The sequence below is a fragment of the Rhinatrema bivittatum genome, chromosome 11 (genome assembly GCF_901001135.1).
Source record: "Rhinatrema bivittatum chromosome 11, aRhiBiv1.1, whole genome shotgun sequence".
NCBI classification, from domain to species: Eukaryota; Metazoa; Chordata; class Amphibia; order Gymnophiona; family Rhinatrematidae; genus Rhinatrema; species Rhinatrema bivittatum.
The window spans coordinates 5475168-5487677 of record NC_042625.1 but is presented as its reverse complement, the minus strand read 5'-3'; the positions used below and the strand labels follow the sequence as shown (position 1 = coordinate 5487677).

At 44.5% G+C, this 12510-nt stretch overlaps 1 protein-coding gene across 5 annotated transcripts in view; it reads left to right on the top strand.

Moving 5' to 3' along the window:
* Positions 1-12277, top strand: part of RNF215 (ring finger protein 215) — a 60906-nt gene extending 48629 nt beyond the window's left edge. The window contains exons 9-11 of one of the 5 annotated variants that reach the window (XR_003859190.1): positions 10511-10715; positions 10917-11021; positions 12040-12277. Coding sequence is in view for 3 of the 5 variants with exons in the window: in XM_029619651.1 (XP_029475511.1) it covers positions 10511-10669 (159 nt within the window). In the remaining 2 variants the exon portion in view is untranslated. Of the gene's footprint in view, positions 1-10216; positions 10320-10510; positions 11675-12039 lie in introns of those variants that run through there. The other 4 variants (XR_003859189.1, XM_029619651.1, XM_029619652.1 and 1 more) reach the window with 4 other exon arrangements.
* The last annotated feature ends 233 nt before the right edge of the window (positions 12278-12510 follow it).

Below are 12510 nucleotides of genomic sequence, written 5' to 3'. Positions count from 1 at the left end.
TGAAAGTGGGAGACCCCTCCAACTATAGAAGAGGGCTTTGATCTTATCTATCAGCCCAAGAAAATTGCTTGTATTTATAACCTTGTTCCGTCTCACCAGTTTGATACCCAGATATGTCAGTCCAGCATGAAAAAGGAAATGATCCTTGCCAGGAGTTTGGTAATATGGGGTCCAGCGGAAAAGCCAGGGATTTGTCATAGTTGAGCTTAAGGCCAGCAAAAGACCCAAAATCCTCAAAAACAGTGAGAATAGTGGCCATGCAATCAGTGGGATTGTGTACAAAGAGCATCATATCATCCGCAAAAAGTGCAAATTTCACTCTTGGTGCGAATGACTAAACCTTGAAAGACATCTAACTACCGTAATCATATGGCCAGGGATTCCAAGGATAAAATGAAAAGTAGTGGAGACAGCAGGCATCCCTGCCGAGTCCCACGCTCCAAAGGAAATGGGAGTGACAGCGATCCGTTTAGCAGAAGTTGTGCATGAGGCTGTTGGTAGAGAAGCTAAACCCACTGAATAAACACCTGGCCAAACCATACCACCGTAAAACCCAAGATACGTATGGCCATTCCATCCTATCAAGAGCTTTAGCTGCATCTAAGCTAATCATCATCTGCTCCCATCCCTGCACTCTTGAAATCTGTAGAGCCATAATGACCTTTAGCAAGTTATTGTTGGCCATTCTGCCTCTGACAAATCCAGTTTGATCGGGAGACTAGAGAACATAAGAACATGCCATACTGGGTCAGACCAAGGGTCTATCAAGCCCAGCATCCTGTTTCCAACAGTGGCCAATCCAGGCCATATGAACCTGGGAAGTACCCAAAACTTAAGTCTATTTACTGAAAGAGTAAATAACAGATTCACATCTACCCGTTCTAGACCTCTCATGATTTTAAACACCTCTATCATATCCCCCCTCAGCCGTCTCTTCTCCAAGCTGAAAAGTCCTAACCTCTTTAATCTTTCCTCATAGGGGAGCTGTTCCATTCCCGTTATCATTTTGGTAGCCCTTCTCTGTACCTTCTCCATCGCAATTATATCTCTTTTTGAGATGCGGCGACCAGAATTGTACACAGTATTCAAGGTGGGGGCTCACCATGGAGCGAAACAGAGGCATTATGACATTTTCCGTTTTATTCACCATTCCCTTCCTAATAATTCCCAACATTCTGTTTGCTTTTTTGACTGCCGCAGCACACTGAACAGACGATTTCAATGTGTTATCCACTATAACGCCTAGATCTTTCTTGGGTGGTAGCACCTAATATGGAACCTAACATTGTATAACTAAAGCATGGGTTATTTTTCCCTATATGCATCACCTTGCACTTATCCACATTAAATTTCATCTGCCATTTCGATGCCCAATTTTCCAGTCTCCCAAGGTCTTTCTGCAATTTATCACAATCGAACACCGGTATATAAATAAATAAAATAAAAGTAAGGGTCCCAATACAGATCCCTGAGGCACTCCACTGCCCACTCCCTTCCACTGAGAAAATTGTCCATTTAATCCTACTCTGTTTCCTGTTTTTTTAGCCAGTTTGTAATCCACGAAAGGACATCCCCACCTATACTATGACTTTTTCCATTAAACCATGTCTTTCTATATGTTCTGTGATTTTGATGCTTAGAACACTTTCCACTATTTTTCCTGGCACTGACGTCAGGCTAAGCGGTCTGTAGTTTCCCAGATCGCCCCTGGAGCCCTTTTTTAAATATTGGGGTTACATTCGCCATCCTCCAGTCTTCAGGTACAATGGATGATTTTAATGATAGGTTACAAATTTTTACTAATAGGTCTGAAATTTCATTTTTTTAGTTCCTTCAGAACTCTGGGGTGAATATCATCCGGTCCAGGTGATTTACTACTCTTCATTTTATCAATCAGGCCTACCACATCTTCTAGGTTTGCTGTGATTTGGTTCAGTCCATCTGAATCATTACCCATGAAAACCTCTGGAACGGGTATCTCCCCAACATCCTCTTCAGTAAACACCAAAGCAAAGAAATCATTTAATCTTTCCACGATGGCCTTATCTTCTCTAAGGTCCCCTTTAACCCCTCGATCATCTAACAGCCCAACTGACTCCCTCACAGGCTTTCTGCTTTGGATATATTTAAAAAAGATTTTACTGTGAGTTTTTGCCTCCTTGGCCAACTTCTTTTCAAATTCTCTCTTAGCCTGTCTTACATTTAACTTGCCAATGCTTATGCATTATCCTATTTTCTTCTGTTGGATCCTTCTTCCAATTTTTGAATGAAAATCTTTTGGCTAAAATAGCTTCTTTCACCTCCCCTTTTAACCATGCCGTTAATCGTTTTGCCTTATTTCCACATTTTTAATGTGTGGAATACATCTGGACTGTGCTTCTAGGATGGTAATTTTTAACAATGAGATTGAATCACTTTGTTTAATCATGTGGCAAGTGCCGCGACAAGGATTTTGGCATCTTGGTTCAAAAGTGAGATTGGGTGATGGGTGTCTGGTAGGGTCGTGTCCTTGCCAGGCTTAGTATTAAAATTATTGTGGCCAAATTTTGGCCCTCCCCAAAAGAGCCACTGGTCTCTGCTGCCTGAATAATGGAACACATGGGGGTATCGCTTTGTCTCCCAAACTTTTATAGAACTCTGGCCCCAGCCCATGTTGGGAGTGTAGATGTTCACTAGTAGCATCTTGGCATTGTTTAACACTCCCCTCACTATCACGTAACGTCCTTCTGAATCGCTAGTCACCCCCTAACATTGAAAAGCGACCGACTTGTTTATCAAAATCACCACCTCCCCCCTTTGATTAGTAGTAAAAGATGAGAAATAACATGCCCTAACCCATTCCCTCTGCAATTTCAGATGCTCGGCATCATTTAGGTGCGTTTCTTGTAAGAAGGTCACAGAGGTATGCTTACGTTTTAGCTCCGTTAATTTTTTCCTCTTTTTAGGGGAATGGATTCCTGCTACATTGAGGGTACAAAATGTTACTGTAGTCATGTTTGCATAGGGATCTCAGCATAGGAGAAAAGCATAGACAATATTTTAGCAGTAGGAGGTGAGATCCCCCAGCATCAGTAGGAAGGAGCAATTGAGGTTATGATCCTCCATGAGCTCTGGTATGGGATCGGTCACACACTCGACATAAAATAAAATACTGGAAAGAACAATAACTTTCCAACTGTCTGGGTCTTCCAAAACGGGTATTTCCAACTTCCTGTACTTTCTGGTGCTAGAAACAAGGCCTAGGGGCTCCAGAGACCTGCTGCATTCGAGCCGAGTTGTGGATGGTTAGTCTGTCAAAACCGCCAGTGGGATTCCATAGCAGGTTCTCGATGATGCAAAGAAAAAAGAACTTATGAAGTGTTCTAGGATCTGCTATCACAGATGAGAGAATGAGGTGCAGTTTTCCCTTTGAAGGGGGATGAGTCCCAGACTATCAGGTAACAGAGGAGGATAAGGGCTGTGTCTGCCCAAAGATGCAAAAGTCAGCTCCTAGACCCCCTGAAGGAATGATTCTAAATCTTCTTTAGTCATGAATGTATGACTCGTGCCCTGATGAGTGACGTGTACCTTAGCAGGGTATTGAAGAGTGAAGTGTATGCCTTTGTTATATAGTTGCATGCAATAGGGAGACATTACTTTTCTTGCTGCTAGTACACGGGCTGAGAAGTCCGGGAATAGTAGGATTTTTTTGCCCTCATAGAGCAGCTCCTTCCATTGTTTGTACTTTTCCAATAATCTAGTTTTATCCAGGAAGTTTAAGTATCTTGCGATGGCTTGCCTCGGTCTCTGATTATCTGGTATCGGGCCTAGCCTGTGTGCGCTCTCAACAGTTATCGGTCTAGATGCGTCTGTCACCTCTGGCAGCCATGTTGTGAACCAAGCGAGCAGTGCCTCCACTTGCAAAGACTCACGGAGTCCCACCACTCGTATATTGTTTTCTGTGGCTCCTATTTTTGAGCTTGTCGAGCTTGGCTTCAAGATCCATATTCTGGGTTTTTTTTACTGCCACAAGGGCAGCCTCAGTGCCGTCTTGCTAGCTCCCATGGCCTCTTGTAGTGCATGGTGCTGCTCCATTTTTTCGTGGAACTAGTCCAAGGAGGATTGCAGTTTTTGCAGTTGGTCATTTAAGGCTGCTGTAACCGCTTTGGTAAGAGACTTGATAGTTGCTTCGGAGAGGCCGTTAGGTGGGGTGGTGGTTCCCATCGTCATCTTGTCGTCATGTGTTGCAGGCTTCTCTGCCATGGTCTTTGTGCTCTATAAGCCATGAACGGCTTAAAAAGAGACAACATTCAGACATGATTGGTGAGTAGACGAATAATGTGTTCGCACTGTGGTAAAATGATCAAAATAGTCCATCAAATGATAGTTTTTTGGAGTGTGTCTGAGGAGCTGAAAGGTCCGACCTTCGCTCAGCAGCGTGTCATCACCGGAAGACCAAGAGAAGTTTTTTAGACCAGTGATTGCACCAGCTGGTTCGGAACTCAGCCTGTGGCGTTTTCCATCAGCACTGAGGTCTTTTCTACTCAGTTAAAACTTTTTTTTTTTTTTTTTTTTTGAGGATTCATATTTGAAATTTATTTTTTAAGCAGGAGTAAGTGATATCAGCACTGGCTATTAGGTTGAATCACAGTACATAAGACTTGCCAAACTGGGTCAGACCAAGAGACCATCAAGCCCAGTATCCTGTTTCCAACAGTGGCCAAGCCAGGTCACAAGTACCTGGCAGGATCCCAAGGGGTAGATAGATTCCAAGCTGCTTATCCCAAGAATAAGCTGTGGATTTCTGCAACTCTCTCTTAATTAACCTTTTTAAAATGCAGCTACACTAATAGCTTTCACCACATCCTCTGGCAATGAATTCCAGAGCTTAATTATGCATTAAGCAAAAAAAATATTTTTTTCTTATTAGTTTTAAATGTCCCCTGTTCTTTGTACTTTTTGAAAGAGTAAACAGATTAATGTTTATTTGTTCCATTCCACTCATTATTTTATAGACTTCTATCATATCTACCCTCAGCCGTCTCTTCTTCAAGCTGAAGAGGCCTAACCTCTTTAGCCCCTCTTCATAGGGGAATTGTTCCATCCATCCCCTTTATCATTTTGGTCACCCTTCTCTGTACCTTTTCTGATTCTGATATCTTTTTTGAGATGTGACTAGAACTGCACACAATATTCAGGATGAGGTCGCACCATGGAGTGATAGAGGCATTATAGTATTCTCTGTTTTATTCTCCATTCCTTTCCTAATCCCCTAGCATTCTATTTGCTTTCTTGGCTGCCGCTGCTGCACACTGAGCAGTAGAATTTAACATATTTTCAGCGATGACACCTAGATCCTTGTCCTGAGCGGTTATTCCTAATATCAGCAAATGAAAATAAAGGCTTTCACAGGTTTTTATATTTCTAAATGGAGCATCATGCACCTGGCAGTCAGAGAATTAGTAGATTTATAATTGAGTGAGCACAAATAAAGGCCAAAGAAATACAAGGTAATACCTTTTTTGTATTGGATAACTTCATATATTTTTTGACTGGCTTTTAGGGCTAACACACCCCTTCTCAGGTCAAAACTGAATCAGCAGGTCAAGGCAAAGAATGATGCTACCTGCCTGACTCTCGGCTAGATTTGTAATCTCCGTGGAGCAGGGACTGTCTCTTATGGTCGCTGCACAGGGTTTTATAAATAGTTGTGATGAGAAGAGGAAGTTAGCAAAGTGGTAAGGTGACAAATAGGCAGCCAAGTTACTGTATTTTTGGTAGTGGATTAGAAAACCCATGTCTCTGTTAAGTCCTTTACTGTTTTGTTTTTTTAAGTGTCTGATCATTTTGATTTAGAATGTGTTACAGTCTTGGATAGTTCTGAATTTCCCTTTTAGCATCCTGATCATAAGAGCATTGATGGCAGTGGTCTAGTTCTGAGAAATGTTCCCCAGGGAGCGGTTACCTTATTCCTTTGTGATGTCAAATTTTCTCTTCATCCATTCAATCCAGTCGATTACTGTTGGGTTATGCACACCAACCAGCAGATGGAGACAGAGATCAAAGGCTTACTGATGTTGCCTTTCATACACCTCTGCGCTGACATCAGCCTGCCAATTTCTTTCTCTAGCAGATAGTGGACATGCTAACCCGAGCTTGGTGCTTAAGGCTAGCTGAAAAAAGGATAAGTGACAGGCTCCTGAGGTGACAGCTAAGCTCCTTCCCTTATTTGAGCAAGACCCTGTCAGCGATTGGCATCAGATCTGGGGTGGGGGCTCCAGAGGTGATGTCTGAGTTCCTCTGTTAAGCAGGAATCGGTGGTGGGGGAGCTTCCAGGAGGGTAAGGTGTACTGTGATCTCCTTGCTCTTCAAATCTTTCTCGCTTTCTCTCAGCTATGTCCCTCTGGCCAGGAAAGGAGCTGTCCCATGAGGGACGTTGTCTGCTTGCAATGGCAGTCAATTTAAAAAAAAAAAAAAAGCTGAAGGTTTCTCTGGCCAGCAGATGTGTGTGAGAGACATTACAGGGGGATTCAGGAGGCTCAGCGGCTACAGCATTAGCTGCGTTAGAAATTTGGAGGGGAACAGCAGATTGTGGGAAGGCCAGTGAGCCACATGGTGGAGCCAAGATGTTGCCGGCAGTACAGCACGGAAGAAAGACCACTCTGTGTTCAGCCTGCAGGCTCAAGCTAATCATGCCAGGAGTGTTCTGAGGCCAGAGGTGTGTGGCCACTCAAGACTTTGTTGTAGCAGGAGGTTCCAGGGCTTCAGTTAAGGAGTTATTGGAGCTCCTTCCCCCACTACAGAGGAGCATCAAGCATCCATTTTTGAGCAGGGTTTGAAGCACAGGGGCAGGCTGGAGCAAGGGGGTTCCTCCCAGCACTGCCTGGCTCAGAATCAGAGATGGTTTCTCTTTCTTGGCTAGAATTTTGTTTTTTTTCAAGGCAAGAAGCAGGGATTCTTTTGGGAGGGGGCCTCGCCTCTTTCTCCTGCAGGTACTGACAATCCTCAGGGGAAGAGGCACGAGGGGGTCCTGAACCCGAGGAATTGGTGGATGATCCCTTCCAGATTCCCTGGGGGGGGGGGGGGGATTTTCTCCTCTGGAGATGTGCCTGGTGAATTGGAGGAACTTCCTTCTGAAGGAGAAGCCCATAGGATCATTTTTTGCATGTTCCATAGGGATGAAGTATCCCTCTTGATTGCACTGTCCCTACGCACACTGCAATTAGATGACACCAGTGTGGGGTCTGCAGTAGCAAAGTGGGATCCAATTATAGTGAGTTTAAGGACATCATCCTGTTTTTTCCCACTACTCAAGACAGCACAGAAACTGATTTGGAATGGGATAGTCTTTTGAGGCTAACTTTAAGGGAGGTCATTCCCTGTCTGGCATGTATCCCTTACATCCTCTGGTGAAGGACCAGTTTCATTTCCCCAAGGTGGATGAAGTACACTGCAAGTTCTTCGCATTTGCTACTGGCATTTTGTTCAGTGGAAGGGGGAGGGGTAGAGTTTGAGCTGTGCCACGTACGAGAAGAGGGCGTTCGCATTGAATTGATAGTCGTGGATTTTTGAGGAGTAGTAATCTCGTTTAGCTTGGAGGGTGGCTTGTCTGTAAGCATGCAGTGTGGATTTGTAGGCTGCTATGTGTTTAGGGGATGGTTGTTTATGCCATGTACATTCTTTGAGTCTAAGGTCCAGGGTTTTTTTTTCTGTTTGTGTGTGAGATATTTCTTTATGGACAATGGGGCAGGTTTCGTTGGCTATTATGGATGTAAGATTATTTCAGGATAGTAGTGCAGAGTCTGGGTTGGTCAGGTCGAGGTTATTAGCTACTTTGTCAAAAGCTAAAATGAGGTCTTCTGAGGAGCAGGGTTTGCAATAAGAGATTGTCTTGCTATGGGTGGGGGAGGCAGATGAGGGGATATTTGTGGAGAGGAGGACGTTGATGAGAGAGTGGTCGGACCATGGGACTGGGGTGGATAAGGGTGTGTTGGGAGATTGTATGTTGGTGTTAACAAAAATGAGGTCAAGTGTATGACCTGCCCTGTGTGTTGGTGCGGTGATAAGTTGTCTGAAACCCTGGGCCAGGAGGGTGTTAAGTAGGATCTCGCAAGAGGAGGTAGAGGGGAGGACGTCAACATGGATGTTGAAATCTCCTAGTATTACTGCAGGGGTGTCTGAATTGATATTGTCGGATATATGTTCGATAAGGGGGGAAGGGTCCTGATCAAGTCGGCCGGGGGGGCATAGACGAGGCAGACCTGTAGCATTTTGGATTTAAACAGTCCAATTTCTAATTTGTGGGGAGAGGGGATGTTTTGGAGTTTTAGATTGAGGTGTTGTTTTGCAACAAGGAGGAGCCCTCCACCCTTTTTTTTTTTTTTTTAAAGTCTAGGGTTGGAGAAGATGTTGTAGGATTGCAGGGGGAGCTGGTTAATGAAGACATGATCTGTGTTCTGGAGCCAGGACTCCATGATAGCACAAATGTCAGGGTTGGAGTCAGTGAGCAAGTCATGGAGAATGGGAGCTTTAAGATTGATTGGGCATTAAAAAGGGAGATGGCTAGTGTAGTTAGGCCCAGAAATTGTGTGAGGGGTGATATCATGATGGGTAGTAGGGATTTACGAGGAGTAGGAGGTGAAGTGGGGTGGGGTTTCTTTGAGTAGGGCGATGTATGCGGGGAATAGCAAAGGGGTACATATGGGCTGCTTCAGACGGGGCAGGATAAAGGTAGGGGGGCAGTAGAGATTGCTAATAAGAACATAAGAACATAAGAAAATGCCATACTGGGTCAGACCAAGGGTCCATCAAGCCCAGCATCCTGTTTCCAACAGTGGCCAATCCAGGCCATAAGAACCTGGCAAGTACCCAAAAACTAAGTCTATTCCATGTAACCATTGCTAATGGCAGTGGCTATTCTCTAAGTGAACTTAATAGCAGGTAATGGACTTCTCCTCCAAGAACTTATCCAATCCTTTTTTAAACACAGCTATACTAACTGCACAAACCACATTCTCTGGCAACAAATTCCAGAGTTTAATTGTGCGTTGAGTAAAAAAGAACTTTCTCCGATTAGTTTTAAATGTGCCCCATGCTAACTTCATGGAGTGTCCCTTAGTCTTTCTACTATCCGAAAGAGTAAATAACCGATTCACATCTACCCGTTCTAGACCTCTCATGATTTTAAACACCTCTATCATATCCCCCCTCAGTCGTCTCTTCTCCAAGCTGAAAAGTCCTAACCTCTTTAGTCTTTCCTCATAGGGGAGTTGTTCCATTCCCCTTATCATTTTGGTAGCCCTTCTCTGAACCTTCTCCATCGCAATTATATCTTTTTTGAGATGCGGCGACCAGAATTGTACACAGTATTCAAGGTGCGGTCTCACCATGGAGCGATACAGAGGCATTATGACATTTTCCGTTTTATTCATCATTCCTTTTCTAATAATTCCCAACATTCTGATGGGCGACACTAAGGGGTGCAACAAGGGGCAGGCCCCTTTGGCGCACAACGCCAGGCGTGGGGCGCCTGCGACCAGCCTTTTTATGGGCCTGGTCGCTCCGGGGCGGAGTCAGGAGGTGCCGTGGGCGTCTTTCTTGGCGGCCGTGCATGTGGCCTAGTACCTGCTGGGAGGCGGCGGTGGCGTCCGATAGAGGCGAGGCAAGACTGGCTGGCAGGTAGGGCGCGTAGCATGGGATGAACTTAGTGTTTGGGTAATTGCCAGGTTCTTATGGCCTGGATTGGCCTCTGTTGGAAACAGGATGCTGGGCTTGATGGACCCTTGGTCTGACCCAGTATGGCAATTTCTTATGTTCTTAACATGAATAGGTTCCCCTTATGTTGAATGTCTTTTCCATTTGGGTGTCTAACCTGTGGGCTCCTGTGAAATGTGCTGCCATAATTTGCAGCATGGTATAGTCAAGAAATGTATTGTTAGACCAGTAAAAAGATGCCACCTTATTTTTGTTTAATTGCATTTATATGGCAACCAAACTAGTTTATCCCATATGAATGAGAGGATAGCTGTGTGTTCATATAAGATACCTCAAGTCACTTGTCCATTCTATTGCACCTAAAGCATCCCAGATAGACAATTCTCCATTCAGGCTGTATGTAATGCTCTCCTCAATACGTGTTTGTTTGCTCAAGATACCTATGATCACACTAATGGCATCCTACTAGCGGCTGCTGCTGATGGCAGACTTACGGACGTAAGCACATTTCCTTTCTTCGTAGAGTCTGCGTGTGTTGCCATGTTTACATGAGTTCCACCGGGACTGTGTGGATCCGTGGCTCCTGTTGCAGCACACCTGCCCCCTGTGCAAGTACAACATCCTAGGTAAGAGCAGAGGAGGGACAGAGCCAGTTATGTCCCACCTGGCAGAAAGCATATGTGCATACCCCATCTAACCTTTCATTTTAAGAACTACTCATGTTTGCCTTTTGTTTTGTTTCTATTGCAATACCTCAATTCAAAGTTCTTGACTGAAACCCAAAAGTGAGGGATGTCTTGTTTGGATCTCTTTGCAGGAAACATCTGTGGTGAGAGCTAATGCTGGGAGAGCCCAGCAGAAGGCTCAGTCTGCACTCCAGAACAAGGAGGCGAGGAGAGGAACTCCCATGTTACACACCGCACTTTATCAGCTCTCTAATGGCGTTGAACCCCAGGATTCTGCTCAGACACGTTAACCAGCTCCCCAAAGGCTTAGTCTGAACAGAAGGAAAACGAGCAAGGGTAGGGAAGTTGCCCAGGGACCAACAACTGCATTAATGTATTATAACACTACTACACTGTCGGAAGTGAACCACGGGAAAGAGGCTTTAGCTGTGCATCTCTGTTCTTAGGAATGGCACGAATGCTGTTTCACGCTTGTCTAGAGTCTGTTTTTAAGCCAGTTTCTGTGAATGTGTATTTATATGCATCTCCGTTGTCCAGGACTGTCTGTGTGTGCACAAAAGCATCTAATTACCCTGGAAAATATTGTTCCTCCAAGCTTTTGTGAGAGGGCTGTTTCATTCCCCAGCCTAATGATTGGCCAAGGTGAGTATATAAAGTGACCTCCAATTGGACATTACACTGTTACTCCAATATTAAACGTGCCAGACCTACACAGAGGGTAAGAATATTTATATTCACTCTTCCACTGCTATTTATAATTTCTGGTGAGACATGCTAAGTAGTACAATAAGCAAGCATGTATTGGTAGAAAGGTTACAAGTGATATGGAAGAAGGGGTTAGCGTCTGTGTTGCTGCATAATCCGCATCTCTCTTGCACGAGGGTTCTGGCAGCGACGGCAGGCATGGAGATGAAGTATCAAAGCTTTAGGACCTGTCTTCACTTCCCACCCACCTGGGCTCTGTCCTGCCCTATGTCACAGGATGCCAAGGGGAGGCCAGAGCTGAAGTGCAATTTCTCTTCATTTAGGGGTAGATTTTAACAGGAGCGCACGCACATTCATGTGTGCATGGTGCATCGCCCGTTTTATAACATCCGCATGTGCATGTGTGGGCAGGGTGCACGGGGGGAGGGGCACATTTTTGCCAACTACGCGGGGTGACACAATCAAGCCTCCCCCAGTTCCCTCCCAGTCCGCTCCAATTAAGGAGCGAACTGGGACGGAAGTTCCCTACCCTCCTACCTAAACTCCCCCCCACCCCTAAACCGTTCCTATCAACTTACATTTTTTTTGTTTTATTACTTACTGCTCCCCTGGAGTAGAAGTAGTTTGCGCTTGCTTCCCCGGGACAGTGGCTAATGGCTGCTGCCCCGCCCCTTTTTCAGGGCCTGGCACTTGTGCGCGTATCTGGACTTAAGCACGGGGCCGGGCCCTTTTGAAAATGCGCACACTGTGCGCAAGGCCCAGCCACGTGCGTAAAACCAGATTTTTGTGTGCGCAGGCCTTTTAAAATCCAGCCTTTACTGTTCAAGATTTCTCCTTTGTTTTTGGCCTGCTCTCCAAAGGGAAAAAAGACTGAGATTGCAGTTTTTGTGTCTCCTGATGCTTTTGTGTTTAGTGTCCTGTCCACTCCAAAGTTTTGGTTTGGTTTTTTTTTCAGGATGTGTCTCAGAAGGATGCAGCTTCTTGTTTACATCCCTTGACTTTTAGCATAGAGATGTGGCTCAGAGACATGGATTGTGATTCCTCCTGAGTCTAATATAAGAACGCTGATTGTCTGCCACAGTAACTGTCCCACATACTTGGGTCTCCTGTGCTCTTCACATATCAACTCATAGAAAATCTGTAATTATTATTGATTTGAAAAGACAAATATTAAACTTTGCACATTTTCTGCAGTTTAAGTGAATTTTCTGAGTATTTTCCCTGCCTCGATCAATAGGAAAATGAGGCAATAAAGCCTTTTAAATAAAGATATATATTTGAAATTACTCGCACATAACCCTTATTTTGTGCCACTATATAGCATGGAAACCATAATTTTGTAGAACTTGAAGCTGTAGCATTAATCATTGGGGAAGCAAGCTTTCTGTACACAATTTTAGATTTTATTTTGGTATTTATCCCCAAT